We start from the raw sequence: 19,022 nt of genomic DNA, 5'->3' as shown, positions 1-19,022 counted from the left end.
CAGCATTACCTGGCAAAACTACCAAACTACCATCCTCGTATTTTAGTTAATGTAAATGAAAGCATCTTTTTCTTTTAAAAGGCAAGGTAGTTATTAAAGCAAGTTAGAGCAAAAGTTGTTAAAGCAACGAAATTCTTCATCTGTCTCACAGGACAGAAAAAAGGCCTTGGAAGAGATGATTGGGTATTACCGCTTCTGTAGCTCCTGTGAAGCATTTCAGTCATGGATGAGAGAAAAGGAGAATATTTTTAGGACTCTTCAGCCTCAAGCAGACAACGTGGAAGTCATGCAACAAAAATATCAGGTATTCTCTTTCCCCACTCACAAATGGCACATTTTAAATCAGAATGACCTTGGGAGAAAGGAAAAAACTGTGAAAATAAGTTTTGAATGTTTTTCATTCATTGCAATTTATGGTGCTGTCTATAAGTCAAATACTTCTTTGGTATAAACTATGCCAACCTTGTTGAAGCTGATGTCCATTTATCTTCTGTGGCTATGATATTATGGTTCAAATATTGTGGTATAAAAGGATTCTTTTTGTGGTTTATGTTATGACACTTGAAGAAAAATGTCATGTGAAGAAAACAATCCTATAGTGAACTTACATCCCTATGGAATGGGGCATGTGCATAGCACTAGTGTGTATGTCAGGAGAGGTCTGGACTATAGCGGAATTGCTGGTGCAGGTCTGTATTGTGTCAGCAAGCAAGAAGATGAACAGTAAGGTGCAGAAGTCACCTGACAAAGTGGAAAATGAATGTATATGGAAATTATCAAGAATAGCATCCATAGAACTGGAAAAATCTCAAGTTCTGCATTCTTGTATCTTTTCTATTTTAGAATTTTTTAACAGAACTGGCTGCAGGAAAAGGCCAGCTGGGAGAAATTGAAACCTTAGCTACTAAATTTGGAAAGACCAAATACACTGGCAAATACACTGAGATCCAGATTTGGCTGGAAGAAATCTATTCCAGGTAAAGGTGCTACTGGTAAAACAGAGAATATTTTTTGTGGTGGTCATTGGAGAGCTGACCTTTGCATGCCTGATCTAAACCTCACTGAGAGAATTTAAGCCTGGTAGATTACTAAATCTCAGAATCTTGCTGAGAGGAGGATTCTAAATGTACTTGAAGTTCTCTCTTTTGAGTTGCATAAGTCACCACCAGACACAGAATGGTACAAAGTGGCAGTGTCAGCAGGGGTCAGGGACTCATTTAGCAGGGACCGTGGCTGGGCTGAGTTCAGGGCTGTGGTGCAGCATGACTGCACTTTAGTCCAACCTCTATAGCACAGTCTCTCATGAGAGAAGCTCCCAAGTGCTGGGGTCAGACCTGGCAGCTCCCAAAGGTTGGGGTTTCCACAGGGCTGTTGGAGGGGTATAGGTCATGGTTCCAACAGCCAGAGTTGACTGCTGTGGTGCAGTAAGAGCTTGCTGTGCTGTATGGGGTGGGGAACTGGGAGCTAAGGACAGAGACCTTGGCAGGCAAGGCTAGTCCCACAGGGAACTGAACAGGAAAGACCCAGGTTGGTAACTAGCATCAGACATGAGTACCAACAGTCCCTACTGTCATTAGCAGGAATGGGGCAGCCCTGGACAATACGCTAGCTGCCCTGAGCTTGATATCTTGCTTCCAGGGCCGTGCCCTCACAGTGAGATATTGCTTAGGGTGAGGATGCCCTTCACTATTACTGAAAGAAACACAAAACCCTATTTGACTTCACAACGTAGCTCAGAATAGGTTGTATACATCTTCCTGTGAACTCTACCCAGCTGGAACTGTGAGGCACTGCTGGGTCCGTTTGATTAGTGTTGTTTATTTACATCATGTTCAGGATTTTTGGTTTGCTTCTTTGAGACATCACTGAGATGAGCTTTGAAGTTGACGTACTGGCTTTCTCCTCAGTCCACTGAAATCCTAATTAAATCCATTACACAAAATTTTACTTAATAGAGAAAGAATGTATATCATATGCTTCCCTCCTTGCTTTCTGAATCCACCAGAAAAAAAATCTCACCCCGGCTAAAACTCTAACAAAGGCTATAAACTGAATCTTTTTTTCAGGTGAAGGCAAGTTCTGGGTTAGTGACAGGCTACAGGCAAGTAATTGTGTTCTTTTTCCCTCCAAGATGGGAACACATGGAATCTCTGAAGGAGGAGAAAGGCTCAGAGCTGATCGGAGTGGCTGATGTGAGGACATTTCTTGAGGACTGTCAGAGCATAGGAGTGCTACTACAAGACAAGATGGGCCAGCTCAGAGATCTGGAACCAGGAAACTCATCTGCTGGGCTGGAGTCTGACAAGCGCAAACTGTCTGTGGTTGAGAGAGAGGTCCTAGTGTTGGAGAGGAAAATTGAATACTTGAGGAGCGTTGCAAAATCGTAAGGAAATTGCTCTTTGTTTTCATATTCTGCACTAATTCTCTAAGATAGCATTATAAAGAGAATAAGCAGACAGTGAAATTTCCCTTGAAGTTTCTGAAGTGGCCTGAAGAACCAACTTGCCCATTGGATTGAGGTCCTTTCTCTTGAGAATGGCTGGTGAAGTGGATGTTTCCAGGCTTTGCTGCTGTGGAAATAATCTGTAAATACAGCAAGACTGTGACTTTATCAATTTACCTATACTGATGGGAGTTACTCACAAATTTTGAACTAGGTATAATTTAGGAACTGAAAGAGGATCATCAGGGGAAGCAAAGATGAAGGAAGAGTAGCTGGGAATTGTGCACTACAGTTTAAATTTGAAATTGTAAAGCTTTTTACTTCTTTAATCTTCTGTATATTCACAATGTACAGATACAGTTGAACCACAAGAAGGTTATCAGAGTCTTTAAAGTACGTTTTCTGTGATACACCCTTTTCACACTGACATTTTTTGCTAGTTTGGAGTATTTGGTGCCTTAGTTTACTTTCATTTTAACAGAAGTTTAAATATCCAAATTTATTACTTTTAAAGGGCATTGGTTCAGTCTTCAAATTTTTGAAGCTATTCTTACAATTTTTTTGTGTTTTACTTCTAACTGTAGCATTAAGGACACCAACCCTGCAGAGAGCAAGGCCATTGCGGAGGAGGTGCAGAACATGGAGAGGCTTCTAGTAAACCTCAAGTTGGAAACCCAAAGGAAGCGTGACATTCTGCAGCAGGCCCAAAATCAACAGTCCTTCCTGCAAGACAGCCGCAGGCTCCTGCTGTGGGCAGAAGGCATCAGGGAGAAGCTGAGAAGTGAAGAAATGGGTGTGGACGTGGCTTCTGCAGAGCAGCTGCTGAGGGAACATCAGGACCTTCTGAAAGAAATAAGGTCTCAGAAGGAAAGGTAGGCTGGGCTGAGCAGAACAGGGTGATATTTCAACAACACCATGAAGATGAAACATCTATTGTGTATATAAATTATGCATGAAGGTTATGTTGTTTATTTAAATGCTTGTGAAATTTAGAGTCAAAAGAAAACTGCTGAACATAAAATCTAGTCAGCTGTTGCATTCTTACACCAATGTCATGGAGGAGATATCTGTTGGAGCAGAGTTTCACAAGCGCTCTTGACACTTGAATACTGCCACCTGCACTTTCACTTCTCTTAGTTCTTCCCTTCCTATGCTCTATGTTTCCAGATGCCATCATTTTCAGTCCTATTCTTATGCAGCATTAGAAAGTTCTAGATACTGTGTTGGTCCTTCATGTTCATTTAATGGGAAAGTCTATTTATATAGGGACTTGTACAGAAATCTTACCTACTACCTCAAGCCTGTGTCCCTGAGCAAAAACAACTACACGTACTGTATAGTGTACAACAATGGTTAGCAAGGACAGAGCAAGAGGAAGGGAAGGCAGCTTAGAGTTTAGGTACTTCTGAGAGCTGTATAAGAGAGTTAATGTATTCACACAAACTAATGTCTCACTTTTCATTCTTTGAGAAGATTTGTGCAGCTAGAAGAGCTTGGGCGTAAAGTAATCCAAAACCAACCCAGTAACAGCAGGACCAGAGATGTTCACCTGTCTGTGGAGAGGCTTGCCCAGGAGAACAAAGAGCTGGAAAATATGTGGGAACAGCGACAGAAAAAGCTGAAGGATGGCTTGGAATTGCAGAAGTTCAACAGAGAGGGAGACCGTATCAATGCTGCCCTTTCTAGCCATGAGGCTTTTCTTCGGGGTAATGACCTTGGGGTATGTACAGCAGCAGATCTATTTCTTTCTACTTCATATCCAGGGAGTCACACATTCTTTTTAACTAGATCAACTTCCTCATTCTTATGGTCATGGCATTTTCGTACTTTGAAACTAGACCGTCAGGTTCTTATTTAAGCCCTTACGTCCTTAATCATCATAATGAAAATTAGGCTTGTCTCAAAAGTATTTTCAAAAGCAACTAGAGTTGTTCCGTCTCATGCTGTGTTTGCATGACAAATGATTTAAATACAACTGAGTCACAAACTGGATATGTAATGCAAAAATAAATAAATAAATAAAAAGAGGTTTTAAAGCTTAAACATAATTAATATTTTTTCATTGAAATAGAAACCTGAATTTATATAAATTCAATTGGTAAATTGTCAAATGTTAAAGCAATGAAGGGGGAAAAAACATAATTGTAGACATTATTCACAAGATCAGTGAAGGACAAAGATACCTTTTATATTTTCATTTGAAAAATGTTGTTAATCTGGGACCAAATGTTTAGTTATTGATATACTAGCCCAGATGCAGAATTCAAATTTTCTTAAAAAGTGAAAATGGAACTGAAATTTAGGAACAAATATATGACAGCTTAAACAGATATGTCACAATCCTAAGCATATTTATTGTTTGTTTATAGGCTATATATACACACAGGATATTATACGTAATTTTATTGCTAAATGTATGTTGTGTCTATCTCTGAAAGAGAAGGGGAAAGTAAGGACCAATAAGTTTTTAATTGCTACATGAAAAACATACAGCCAATAAAAAAACTTGATCAAATTTACTTTCTTAAATGCAGGATCATGTAGATGCTGTTCGAAGCCTGCAGAAACAACATCAGGAATTTGAACAACTGCTAATGGTGCTAAAGAGACGAATTGAAGCATTTAATGAAAATGGGGCAGACCTAATAGAAAATGGGCACTTTGCATCACACATGTAAGTCCAGACTCCCTCCTCCTTTTTGTTCAAAGAAGGAGGTAGAAAAAACAGTAATTTCACTGGAAGTATTTAGCATTAATAAACAATTGGATCAACATTAAAATCTTTTCTCTGAGGCAGGATTCAGTTGATCTCTAAGGACAAGAGGCAATGGATTCAAAGTAGAAAAGAGGGTCGATTTAAATTACATATCAGGAAGAAATTTTTTACAATGAGGATGGTGAAGCAGTGTCACAGGTTGCCTAGGAAAGTTGTCAGTGGCCCACCCTCAGAGGTGTTCAAGGCCAGGCTGGATGGGACTTTGAGCAACTTGGTCTAATGGGACATGTCCCCAGGAGGGAGTTGGAACCAGATGATCTTCCAGCCCAAACCATGTTATGATTCCAGGCTCTGGTCTCCTGAATTAGTATAGGAAAAAGGGTATATTTCAAAAAGATAAACATCCTATGCTTTCAGGACAAGTGAGTCTCATAAATTAGGTTAAAAGTGGCATTTTACACAACACTAGAATAATTGCTCTTTTATTATAAACTAATGGTATTTAAACTTCTTTAAGAAAAATATATTAAATATCTGCATAATTAAAATTTTCTCTCACTTACACGTATCCTGTATTAGAACTAATATGTTTGCTGTTAAAAAGTTTGTAAGGAAATAATAGCACATCAGGAACAGCTTCATAGTGGAAGCTGATAAGTCATCTATAAATTCACTAGAGTCTAGTAAGAGAACCTCTGAGTAAATAAAAATCAGAAATATAAGGTCAGAGTGGACATCTTGGGTCAAAAAGTCCATGCTTTGTCATTACAAATGATAACGTCTTGAAAATTTCCTCCACAAATTCATAAAACTACTCTTAGAACCAGGTATCTTACCAGTTCTACTATCATTACAAGGCTATTCCAGAGCCTCACTGAGCTTGTATCACAGATAAAATTACTATTTACAATGGAATATTTGAGTAAAACAAAGGCCTAGGTGTTTTAGTCTAAGATATGTGACTGCAATTCACTAATGGAACACAGTTTATAGAAATGGAAAATCTAAGGGAGCTGGAAAGTTAGTCTTCAGATGAGCCACAAAAGGTCATAGGACAGGGCTGTAATCCCTTCCATCAAGAAATGGGTGAACTAGTATGATAGTAATGCATACAAAAAAATCATATGATCATTACAACATTGAACTTATTATTTTTATTGGTAGTATTAAAGAGAGAATGGCTACACTCCGGCAAAGATGGCAACGGCTGATAGAAAGCAATTCCAAGAGAAAACAGAGCTTGTTGGATTCTCTGCAGCTGCAGGTAAAATGACTGAACGTGCAGGTTTTGTCAAGCGTGTGTGAAGTAAAATTACTGTTCATCTTAGTATGGGATACATCTCAAACATTTTTGCTGCAGCTCACTTTCCACTTTCCCTTTGGCTATGAGACAGAAAATGTCACTTTCCAAGGTGATGTGTAGGGGTTAGATCTTACAAAACTATAAGCACAGCAAAATTAAAAGCCAAAAATTGAGAGATCAAATGAAAAAATATCAACAGAAAGTTTTGTCTAATGGATAAGTTTATTCTGCTCATTACTATTTTTCTGAGTGTTAATCGTCTGGCAAAAATTAAACTTTCACACTAGATTAATTGGGGAGAATACTTTGTACATTCCAGTGTTAATATTAACACTTCTAAAAATGTTTTAAAAGCTACAGTGCATTTAGCTTAATTTGTGATGGGCTGCCAACATAATGAAACAACTAACTTAATTAAAAGTGTTGATTATACAGAACAACTTTCATATTAATATATTATACTTCTCGTAACTCTTGGGAAAAAAATCTGGACTTCATCCTAGTGGCAAGGATGCACTAAAAATCCATGCAAAACCAGAATTTATATCTATTTAATCCTATCTGTTTCTGTAAGGAATTCAACCGGGATGCTGCTGAGCTTTTGATATGGATGGAAGAGAAGTACAAGATTGCATCGGATGAATCCTATCGTGATCCAACAAATGTTTTACGCAAACTGAAGTGGCATGAGGCTGCTGAGAAGGAAATGATGGCTAATGAGGAGCACTTTGCAACACTGATAAAGGTGAAGACATTTTTGAAACTAAGTTTTCCACCTGGTCCCAAACTTCATGACATTGATCTAATACAAAAATGTGACGTGCTGTGTTTCTCCAGAAAGGAAATCAGCTGATTCAAGACGACCATTATGCTGCAGATTCTATCCAAAAGAAGATGTCAGAGCTAGAGAAGAAGTGGAAGGAATTGTATAGGAAGATGATAGAGCGAGGTGACAAGCTAAGACAAGCTGGGCAGCAAGAACAGCTCATGGAACTGCTGCAGGTCAGGAGGTGGTGGGGTGCAGAGGGGAGGGCTACCACAGGAACCTGTTTACTCTGTTGATAAAAAATGTTCCTTGAAAAAAAAAAAACAAAAAAAACCCAAAAAAAACCAAACAAAAACAAACAAACAAACAAAAAACCAGCAGAATACTCTGCACATAAAAGCATGTACTAAGTTGTTTGGGCACAAGATAGATTAGTTTCTACAATCTCAGGAGAGAAGACCCAGTGTAAGGCTAATCAAGTTCACTCCAAAGCTATAAGGATGATAACAGTGCCAGCACCAAGATGCAGTGCTACTAAACTCAGACTCAGCACTACATATGGTTATCCCAGACTTGGAAACCAATCAGATCTCTCTGCAGGGCTCAAGATTGTGCAAACAAACATGCTAGCTTGGGGTCAGTATGAAGGTTTAAGTCACAGAATTATATTAAAGTAATTCAGGCAAATTTTGTGAGAGGAAAGATATGCTCTGAATCCAGATATTAGTGTTTAATTAAACTGCTGTTTTATTGAAATTAAATGCTAAACTTTGAAGCCATTGGAGATTCATTTGAATTTGAAGATAGTTCAAAGAGAAGATTTCGTTGTCATGTACTTTTGTAGATCAGAAAGAAAAGCATGCCAAAATGAGGAGTGAAGTAAAATATTCACAAGAAGAGCCTCTTGAAGGCACCTGGCCATAGTGTTACCAAGAAATAACAATAGGTGTCAAATATTAAACACTGTATCCGAGAAGTTGTCCTTGGAGGAACTGAGTGAAAGAAAATGTTTCAAGGTCAGTAGGAGTGGCAGTAACCTTTTCCCTATAGGATGCCAAAAAGAAGATAGAGAAAATTGAGAAGGTTCTTCAGGAAGCAGAGACAGGCCATGATTTGCGCTCCAGCCGTGATCTACTCAAGAAGCACAGGCAGCTGGAAAATGAGACACATGAGCTGGCAGAGAAAATGAACTCTATTGTGTCTCATGCAATGAAAATGGCCACCAATCACTTTGACTCCCAGAGAATTCTGGATGAAACACAAAAATACCTAAAAAGGTGAAGTACCACTCTCTTTTTCTTTCCACTCCTTATGTCATATCATATTTTTTGTTCCATCTTCGAACCATATTCAGGAATGATTTATCCTGTTAGTTCTGCTTCAGCAGTGTTTTAGTCTATACCTGCACAACTGCTGGGTGATAGACTTCAACATCTGTTACTTGGAACTTGCTCCTTGCCTGCTGCACTCCTACTCTGGTCCTTTGGTTACCCACCGGTCATCAGGTTGCTTGCTAAAATGTGCAGTGATCGATATTCAGTAGTGACTAACTTCCTTAAAACTTCACTGGACAAGCCTTTGGCTTCAAAAGAGAAAAACCGTTCTTTCTCCTCTGCTTCCATTTATTGTTTTTAGTCCAAATTAAAAGTTCTCTTTCTTCCAAGCATCATTACTTAAATTGCTGGAAAGTGAGGCATGGATAGAGTGTTAACTGTATTCTTCTTTTGATATATGTTTACATTAGAAAGGTGAGAAAGTTGTTAACTGAGCACCGGGCACTACCCATTGCAGCAGGCAATGACCCATGCCAGTCTGTATTATGACCAAGGCTTGTCATAAGAATCATAGCTTCATAAAGCTCTGTTCCCGTTCCCCTTGCCCTGGTCAAATCCCTTCCATACTTGCCAAAAGTAACCTCTTGCAGTTCTTGTATATACAGCCAACATTCAAATTTTAATTGCAGAGAAGTATCCAGCATTCTGTAATCATCACTGTTATTATAGACTAATTCCCTTGGCAGGATTAGGGTAGAGCTTTGTTTAACACATATGTTTTAATGGATGACCCCCAGGTTTGAGTCTTTACAAGCACCTCTTGATGAGAGGCGTAAGCTCCTGGAAGCTGCAGTGGATCTTTATGAGTTCTACCATTACCATGATATGGAAATGAACTGGATTAATGAGCGATTGCCTATTGCCAATTCCACAAACTATGGGAAGTCCTTGGATGTGGCTCAAAGTTTGTTGCAAAAACACAAGGTATCTCTTTTCATCAAGTTTACAATAGCTTGTCAGCCCACTGAACATCACCACAGCCTGCAAACAAGCACCTGCATAATTCTCCTTCACCTCCAGGAGGGTTGTTACAAGTAAAATCTAGTGCAATAATCATTGAAATGTGATTCCAGCACACTGAGACAAGAAAGCAGAGTAGTGTGATTTCCAGAGCAAACAAGGAATTCCTGTAGTAGCTGCAAATTTCTTCCTGTTTTACAGTATTCTTATTCTGAGGAAGATTATAGCTCTTCCCATTAAAAGTGGATAAAAGCTAGTGTACTTCACACTAAATAGAGAAATTAAGTTCTTGCTTTGTGCAGTGGTCTGGAAAAAAAATATTTCTAGTCTCATGCTCTCATACTATCTCAGTTATACACTTACTGCACTTCTTTGTCTTCATATGCCCTTCTTTTCTTCCTCATTTTATTTTTTCTCATCCCTAGGAATTTCAGGCAGAGGTGAATGCCCACAAACAGCAAGTCCAGCGGGTCCTGGATAAAGGAAGGACAATGGTTGTAAGCCAGCATCCTTCAGCTCAGAAAATAAATGAGAAATGCCAGGAACTTGTGACTGCCTGGCAGGGTCTGGAGAAAGCCTGTGAGGAAAGGATGAAGCAGCTGCAGCACTCAGTTGGGTTCCAAGAGGTACAAATTGCTCCCACAGTAGCTTTTTCAGGCAAACAAGAGGATCAAAGATTTTAAGTGAACAACAAAACAGCTTAAATCTCTCCCTTTAATTGTCTTGAATTCACTTCAGCTCAGACTCATGGGGCCATACTCAACAAAATGATACTGAGACAGATCAAGATATTCCACTTAAAGCAACTTAGGACTTTTGACCCTCTTACTTCAACAAGATAATGGAACATAATTTTAGCCTGCCTAGAAAAAATATGTATCTGGATTACACAAATTTATCAAGTCTCTAGTGGGTCATTTGGAGTCCAGTCACTCAGATGACATAGGTAGTTTTTTAGGCATAATAATATTTGCACAACGTTCTTAGGTTCACCTAAAGTATGTTCCCTGTAGAATTTAATCATGTGGATATTGTTTCCTCCACATGTTTAAACAGCTGTCCATACTGTATGCTTTATGAAGTCTGATCTTTGTAGGTGGTTTGAATTCCTCAGAAATTTATCACCAGAGCTTTGATGCTTGAATAAGACCTCAGTTATTTTGCACTGATGTCTTAAATCTGTGACATCCTTCATATGATTTGAAAAAGCAACTTTATGTATAAAATCCTCATAGTATGATTTATATGAGGATTCTATAAATTAAACACCATTTTAAAAAGCATTTTTTCCAGGGATTTGGTAATGCTAATGAAGTCTCCCTTTGGTTCATTTCTTATCAGGTAGGACACCCAGATTTTTCTAAGATTCCTGAGATTTAGACTAGTCATGTGAAATATTAGTCCTTAGGATTAAATAGTCTTTATTAGTTATTCGGTGTGATATTATGGTAGACCTTATAGTGTACCCTTTGCTTCAAATTTATTAGGTCAAAAGAATAACACGATTATTATAGAAACTGACACAGACATTATTTTGCTTTTGCTTTGAATGATAGTTTCTAATGAATACTTCAGACCTGGAGGCTTGGATAGCAGAAAAACGTCCACTTGTGACCAGCAAGGACTATGGTAAGGATGAAGATGGAACACTGAAACTCCTCAAGAAACATAAGGTATTTCAGAAACATTTTAGAAATTCTTGAAAAGTTTAGTAAAGGATATTCAAAGTTTGCATGTGTGATTAAGTTAAGGAATTGAGTTGCTATGTTGCTTCAGCAAGGAAGGACTGAATATTTGAATTTATGGATCCATTAGCAATTTTTTTTAAACAAAGCTAGGATCTTGGTTTGCATGTCATGCTCTGAGTATGAGTAATGGGTGCAATATACCAGGCTGCAAGTACACTTTAGTGGCTAACACCATGCACACAGGAATGGGCTTGACTGGCTTTTACAAATATTCTTAGCATGAAAACATGTTTGAAAGATTTTGAAGCTTGTTTGATATTATATATGTAGTTTAAAATAAAAAATAAATAAATAGTGAGAGAAAATAGCCTGAAATTGATCGAGACCTGGAAATATCACATGCTTCCAGAAACTTTTCCTCTTCTTTTAATGTCTCCATTGATTGCAATATTGTCTGGCAGAAAAGTTGATACAGCGAATGTCTTGGATATTGGCTCTCATTCCACTGTTTTCTTTGACAGGTCCTAGAGCATGAGATTGCTGTTTACCAAGATCTGATTAAAGAACTAAATGAAAGTGTCCAAAATCTTCCAGCTGTGGGTTCCATCCAGTATGTTGAGGTTGATGCACCAAGGGAACAAGTTCACTCAAGACTCCGTGAGTTGCAGGAACTAGCAGCAATAAGGTATCAACTAGAAAATTTGTATCTTAGCTGACTCTAGTCTAAATTGCCCCTATGTTTGTTTCAAAGCCTAGATGACTAGGCTTTGACTCAAAGAAGTCAGCCAAGGGCATCTCCAGTTACCTGACTAGGATTTTTATCACATACATCATGTCCCCTGTTTTTAATTGTATTTAGGAAACTGCTTGTTTCTGCATTTTATTTCTGTGCACCCATGGGCATTTTATTATTGTTACATGAAGCCTCTACAGTTTGCTGAAGGAATTTAAAGCCACCAAATTTCCTCTTCACCCTTCATCATCCTCCTGTAAAACAATCTGAGATGCCAGATCCTGATTTTCCTTCCTGTTATCTGGAATCTGATATTAGAAAGGGAAGGGAGGGGCAAGCCTTGTTTTAGAAAGTTTCCCTTACTGAAAATGACTAGAAAAGGACTTTATTTGTTACAAAAAAAGAAGGAAAGCAATTGAAATTGTTTGTATTAATGGCTAGTGCCATTGCTACAATAAGAAGGCTTTTGTCCTTGAATAAGATGTGTACTTTTCATTTTAGATCCTTTCTCCTATTAAAACAGTAGCAAGTTACAACAAGTCAGTTTGCTTTTACCCGGGGTTTTTAAATACTCCTAGCTTGTTGCTGGGAAGGAACAAATGCCCATTTGAACAGTTTAGATTTTACCTCCTCAGAAAATTCACATAGAAAATGTATGAAGCTCTGCAAGTTGCATAACCAATGCATTAATCTGAAAATTAGAATACTGAATATTTCAACTATAATTTTTAATATTGTTTACAGTTTCTAAAGTTTTGTTTACCATGCAAGGCCTGTCATGTGTCAGGCTTTGTTATAAGACACTGTATGAAACCATAAATATGCAGCAAATTGCAGCATTTTGATGGATAGGCAACATGAGCAGAATTACGTACAATGTCTTTCACAGCACTCGCCTTCATGGTGCACTAACCTTAGTTAGAAAGATTTCCTTCTCATTTTCATTTACATATGTATTACTGTCCTTTTCAAACAGACAATATATGTATGTTATATATATATATGGTAGAGTAAAGAGAAAGTTATTAATTGACCTTCTCCTGTACTCCCTTATTCTAATTGTATCTCCCCCCCAACAGAGGGAAGAAGCTGGATGAGACTCTTCTCTTGCATGAGTTCCTACGAGAATATGAAGATCTGCAGGACTGGATGGCTCAGCAGAAACAAGCAGCCAGCTCTGAAGACTATGGAAATGATTATGAGCATGTCCTGGTGAGTTTTTTGAGTAACTAGTCAAAAATCAACCAACCAAATTGTATGCTGTCAGACTGTAAAAAGATTCTAAGATGGTTCCTGAAAACTTAGAAGATGAAGATGAAAAGCATAACAATGAAAGCATAAATCACTGGGAAATAGGAGTAGAAAAGGATCAAGGTGGGCAGAAGTGAATGACTGGTGATGTCAGGCAAGCAGCATTGCTGGACTTTTCATCCTGTTACCATGGGGCCTGAGCTGCATGAAGCAGCTGCATGCTAAAATGCTTACTCTTTCTGATATTCAAAGAGAATCTCCTATTTATTTTTTATAGTCAGATATTTAAATGTGGTTTACCTCCAGCATTTCTGAAGAAAATTCCTTATGTAGGGACATTACAGCCATATCTTTTCACATGGCATAGAAGTTATTATAAAGTCAGCACATTTGAAATCAATAGACATTAAAAATCTTTATTTTTAATGTTTATTTCAAAATATGTTCTAAATCTTAAACTCAGAATACATTATTCAGTCATAGCACTCAGTAAAGTCTTATATCCCTAAAGTAAAAACATACTGTTTTAATAATTGCAATCCATTGTACATTGAAAAAAATATAATTGTTTCTATCCTCGGTAATCATGCTTCTGCCTCATATCTGCATGACAGACCTTATGTTTTGCTAACAATCTGTAGCTCCTCATTGTCTTTGAAAGTAAAGTCCGGTCATTTATATCCTCCTCTTCAGTTTCTCCATCTCCATTTTTGGTCAGCTTGTTACTTCTCACTCTGACAGCCATGAAGGTTCAACAACTATCAACAACTTTTTTTTTCCTTGTTTTCCCTTCAAAAGCAACTTCGTGCCAAGTATGACACTTTCCGACACCAACTGGAAGCAACTGGGAAAAGAGTTATGACTTGCCAGCAGCTGGCAGAGAACTTGCTAAACTACGGTCATTCTGAGTCCCGTGAAATCCGGCAGAAGCAGAAAGAGCTAAGGTAGGACACTTGTGTAGGCTCTATAATGATTTGTCCTTTCAGTTCACACTTGAGGAGGAAGTGAGAAGAACATAGAAAATGGTAAAGTATGCCCCCCAATTCTCTGATTGCAAAATGTGTGGTGTGCTCACTGATAGAGAGCTGTTGCCATGCCTCATTAAAATATAGACTACTATAATATAGACATTATCTGTTTGCTGATTTGCTTTCTTGCAAATTGCATCAGAGGTTCTCTGCAAGCAAGGGGTAATTGAACTTCCTTTGTCCTTTGGAGCAGGGTCAGCTAACTATATGGCTGGAAGTTTAGTTGAATCATTATTGTTTCTAATGTTTTTAGTTTGAATCCCATGATTGCTCTGCAGCTATTAAGATGAGCCTCTTATGCCTAGCGCTGGTCCAAGCTGGCCTGAAAGAGAAGGGTCAATGACTAGTAGAGTCTGATTTAATCCCTCAAATCCTGCTGTGCCAGTCATAGTGCTGGACAGAGTACTGAGTCCTGGCAGTGAGAATTAGGGTAGAACTCTATTTAGTCATTAATTTAGTGTCCAGATGAGTGTGACAGATTTAGGGAGACAAACTCATGTAGATGAAGAGTTACACTCACTTTTAATTAGAGCTTCACATATATGCTTCCTCCAGGAGTCTTTTTTCCAGGTATTTCTCCCCTTCTAGTTGTAAATTCTGAAGCATATAAAGCCTGAAGGACCTATTGTAGAGGTGTGCCCATGTATGGGCAACAACTCAAGTGTCTGGAGCAGACAGGAAGGGTATGGACAGAGTAGACAGATGTCCTACCCCTCAGAGAATCACTTCAGCAGTGTTTAATGGCAGAGTGACTGAAAATAAAGTATAAGGAGGTCTTTTTCTTAGCCTTTCTTCAGATTTCTAACCTCCTTTACTCCTAGTTTGCATGTCTCACATGTGTTGGTTTTGTTGTGTTGTTGTTTTTTTTACTATTTGTCCCTAGAAACTCTTGGGAGGAGCTGTTGGAAATTACCAGATTACGCGGTGAGCGGCTGAAAGATGCTGAGGTGATTCACAAGTGTTACCAGGATCTGACAGATGCTCTGGCCCACATTGAGGTAAAAAACACTGGGAAGATTTTATATGAAAAAAACTTCCATTTCAGCTTAGTTTGTGGAGTATTCTTACAATCCTCAGCATGCTTCCTGCTGTCTTTAAAATATCTCTGTAAGAAACTCACATGATTACTCAAACTGTGTAAATTTCTAGTGATAGATACAGACAATACTTTCAAGCTCCCAGTATGAAAATGGGAGAGGGGCAAAATCTCAGTGAAATTCTTCGGGTCTCTGTTTTATCTAAGAATCCTGAAGAATTTTTAGAAAGAAACCACATAGTTGCTATACTGAGAGGTGTGGTTTCCTCAGTGCAGATGTGTATAGAAGGCAATGTAACAGAGATTGCACTGTTTGCAAGGCAACAGAGCTTTGCTGGGTTAAGTGTAGTAGATTTTTCCATTTCCTTGTACTGACAAAGGCTGCCCTATTCAACTATGTTATTCCTGTTTTCTTTCCCTGTTATAAATGGAAAATCAAATGTCACATACTCTACTGTATACCAGTTCAGGTTTTCAGGACCTGGCACATATTTAACTTCAAGAATGAAGTGGTTAATTCTGTAGCTGTGACAAGCGACAGTTTAGAAACATTCCACAGACCAACTTTTGCTTTATTCCTATGCTGAGTTTGGCCCAGGTAAATAGTACACACTTCTTGTATTGTTTCCTGTTAATAAACTTCATTGCTGAGTGGGAGAGAAATTTGTCATGCCCATCCCTTCATTTATCTCCTGCTTAGATGTCTAAGGGGGAATACCTTTTTCTCAGAGGAACATAGTAATGGAAAGTCTCTCTTAGGTGACCAAATACAATGCAGTTGTATCATAGTTGTAATACAACACAACTCCTTTTACAGCACCTTACTGAGATGTAATGTTGGTATCACAAATGAGCCTGTGAATCTGTTACAGAAATGCTCCTCTATGATTAGAAACATTTTTCTGACTTTTCACCTAGCTGGACATTGGACAAGTTTCTATCCACTTTATTCTCTTGACAGAATTGTTCAGTGTTTCTAATCTTTACAGTAATTCCTCCTTCCAAACTTAACTCATCTTTCCCAGACATGCATAGATAAGATTCGTGTAAAGATGATTCATAGATCATCTGCAAAGAACAGCCTGAAACTAGTGGTTGCTAATATTACTTTAATAATTCACTATATGTCACTGCAGTGGCTATTCAAGATTAATTCACATCGCCAAACCTGTAAGTCATTCTCTTTATTGGCTGATAGAAGAAAGACTTAAACCTTCATCTCTCACAGTCCAATTCGGTAGCTTAATTACTGTGATGCTTACCAAGGAGTTACTAGGACAGGTGTGCTAGGACAGAATTTTCTGGCTTCCTTTTACTTGTCATGGTTGAGTAGTCCATACTTGTGCAGTATGCATCCACAGCATGACTGAAGTAGACTGCTGGTGTGTTTTGCTTATAAGTAGTGAGTAACAAAGCTTAAACTGATTTTTCTCCTTGCTAGGAGAAGTCCAAAAGCATCCCAGATGATGTTGCAAAGGACATGAGAGGTGTGCAAACGCAGCTCCGGAACCATGTGGCCCTGGAACATGAGCTCCTTGGAAATGAGCAGCAGGTAATGAAAGTCATTTGCGGTCTTTAATGTATTATCACAATGTAAGTTTCCAAGACAATCATAATGATGTAGTATTATGAATATATTCTATGAAAGCCTGGAATATTCTAAGACTCTTCCTCCATGTCTGCTGCTTTATTAATATATTCAAAATCAGCAGGTGATTATAAAAGTAGGTCATTTACAATCTTGTAGATCAGGCACATGTTATAATGAGTACTGACTATTGAAGTGATTCACAGGGATATTTTTAACCGCTATTTGAAATGTATGATTATGCCAAGCTTTATGATGTGTCTACCACGTAGTCCAAAGCATTCTAGATGATTACAATGAAAAAATCCAGGATCTCTTTAATGAGTAGAAAGGCTGAATCAAAAACAAAACATGTTAATTGTCTATAGAGGATTATAGAAGGATAAATGGGGCAGTAGCCTGGAGATTTCAATACATTTAAATGATTAGAATTTAGACTATGAGAAAGAAGAGAAAGTCTTGTTATAAAAACTTGCGAAAAGTGTCAGCTTGTAAGAACAACTATTGCTTTGAAAACTGCTTCGTACATGGTAGATTTGCATAGCTCTAATAGACCAGAGAAACCAGTACAAGTTTAATCTTCATCCCTTTATTTTGTTCATTTAACAGTACTGTTAACACAATATGTGCTATGCTGTGATTACTAAAGTTGCTATCTCAGAATCACCTTTCAGTTTCCTCATACCTTAGCATTACAGAAGAAAATGCTGGAGCTGATGTCACCAGCTCCTTGTTTCTTCTAAAGTTAGAAGAGCATGAGATGTGCATGAGTAGAATGCAATCACAGTTAATCTGTATAGTCACTGGGGAAAACAAGGTATAGATGCCTGTTCTTTGTAGTGTTCATGTAGTAAGAATGGTAAAAATGAGAAATGAAATCTGGCTAGTTGAAAAATGTCGGTTGTGATGAGCCTTAACAAACACTGGATGTCACTGTTATTCCATCTGAAATTAGGGATAATTTTGTTTAGCATGAGAAAACTTAGATCAGAAAATTTTACTTGAATTGTAATTTTATTTAAAATTAACATAGTTTTTGTCGTAATTTTCTTTATATTATCTGAATCTCTATGTCTCTCTTTCTTCTTTCTTTGCTATGTACAGCTGCAGGATCTGATCCGCTCTGCAGATCATGTGCTGAGTCGTTGCTCAAACAAGCAGGCATCAGACCTGAAAGCAAAGCAACAGGCAATAGCCACTAACTGGAAGGCCCTGAAGTCTAAAGTTCAACTGCGTAAGGAGCTTCTGGAACAAGCACACAAGCTTTACCAGTTTCATGCACAAGTAAGCACTTCACACCTTCTGTCGCTTGTACACAAGGATACATGTTTGTCAGTCATAGGTATACTTCTGAGCTGCAAAGGTTGGTATGAAAGGCTGCAGACGCTATCTGTGTTATTAACTGATTAACTGCTTGTAGCTATTTAGAATGGTATTAGAGGAATTAGATAAGAATCTTTTTACCTCCTGTAGGAAGTACTTACAGAGTACGAGACTATAGTTGTCAGAAATGGTCATCACTTTGCAGGAGTAGTGATAGATTTCTTTTCAAATACTCTTGCACTGAATAAGGTATAAAAATAGATGAAGGCTCCTATTTATAGTGGTCAGAAGTTGGATCTCTTTCTCTCTCTCTCTCTCTCTATGGGCATGCAATAATGCTCTGTTAATTTATTTCATGAAATGTATTAAATACATGCTGGATCATGGCAACAACCTCACGAGTTGCTTAAACACAGAGATCCCAGCGTAATATCATTACCTGAAATCACCCATAACCATATTTCAGGCTTCAGGAGGGAACACAGTTTGCAATAGAATACTGTGCAATTGTAAATAGTTTCAGTGAAATCACCTGTGATACATCTCTGCAAATTAGTAGGTAATTGGTACAAGTACTACAGTGGCAGGTACCAAAAAAGCGAAGATGTCCTCTTCTACCAAAACCTATATATAGTAAATGGAAACAAACAATTCTTTTTTTCCTATGGATGCTGACCACACTGTTCCTCTGCTTCCAGTGGGAGGGAAGAAGTTGCTAATGTAGATTTCTAGGATATCTTAAACGGGACTTTTTCTTTATGACATTGTGCTTAGATTAAAAAGCAAATAATGAACAAATCTGTGAGTCTTTCTGTGAAAAGAGAATTCTGTATAATCATTCTGTGTATTTCTC

The 19,022-nt window shown here is 38.1% G+C and overlaps 1 protein-coding gene across 1 annotated transcript in view; it reads left to right on the top strand.

The window, feature by feature from the left end:
* The window catches only part of SPTBN5 (spectrin beta, non-erythrocytic 5), an 84,077-nt gene that overhangs the window by 17,121 nt on the left and 47,934 nt on the right, over positions 1-19,022 (top strand). Inside the window, exons 15-33 of the mRNA XM_015864530.3 lie at positions 152-304; positions 844-977; positions 2,132-2,383; positions 3,028-3,315; positions 3,917-4,163; positions 4,978-5,117; positions 6,324-6,423; positions 7,037-7,207; positions 7,300-7,464; positions 8,279-8,505; positions 9,300-9,486; positions 9,948-10,148; positions 11,079-11,195; positions 11,732-11,895; positions 13,023-13,155; positions 13,993-14,138; positions 15,106-15,220; positions 16,700-16,810; positions 17,951-18,130. Coding sequence (XP_015720016.2) covers positions 152-304; positions 844-977; positions 2,132-2,383; positions 3,028-3,315; positions 3,917-4,163; positions 4,978-5,117; positions 6,324-6,423; positions 7,037-7,207; positions 7,300-7,464; positions 8,279-8,505; positions 9,300-9,486; positions 9,948-10,148; positions 11,079-11,195; positions 11,732-11,895; positions 13,023-13,155; positions 13,993-14,138; positions 15,106-15,220; positions 16,700-16,810; positions 17,951-18,130 — 3,231 coding nt within the window. The remainder of the gene's footprint in view (positions 1-151; positions 305-843; positions 978-2,131; positions 2,384-3,027; positions 3,316-3,916; positions 4,164-4,977; positions 5,118-6,323; positions 6,424-7,036; positions 7,208-7,299; positions 7,465-8,278; positions 8,506-9,299; positions 9,487-9,947; positions 10,149-11,078; positions 11,196-11,731; positions 11,896-13,022; positions 13,156-13,992; positions 14,139-15,105; positions 15,221-16,699; positions 16,811-17,950; positions 18,131-19,022) is intronic.

This window comes from Coturnix japonica, chromosome 5 (assembly GCF_054131305.1).
Source record: "Coturnix japonica strain WE chromosome 5, WE-NBRP24, whole genome shotgun sequence".
In the NCBI taxonomy this organism is placed as follows: domain Eukaryota; kingdom Metazoa; phylum Chordata; class Aves; order Galliformes; family Phasianidae; genus Coturnix; species Coturnix japonica.
Note: the sequence above shows the minus strand (reverse complement) of the source record. Positions and strands in the feature narration are given on the sequence as shown.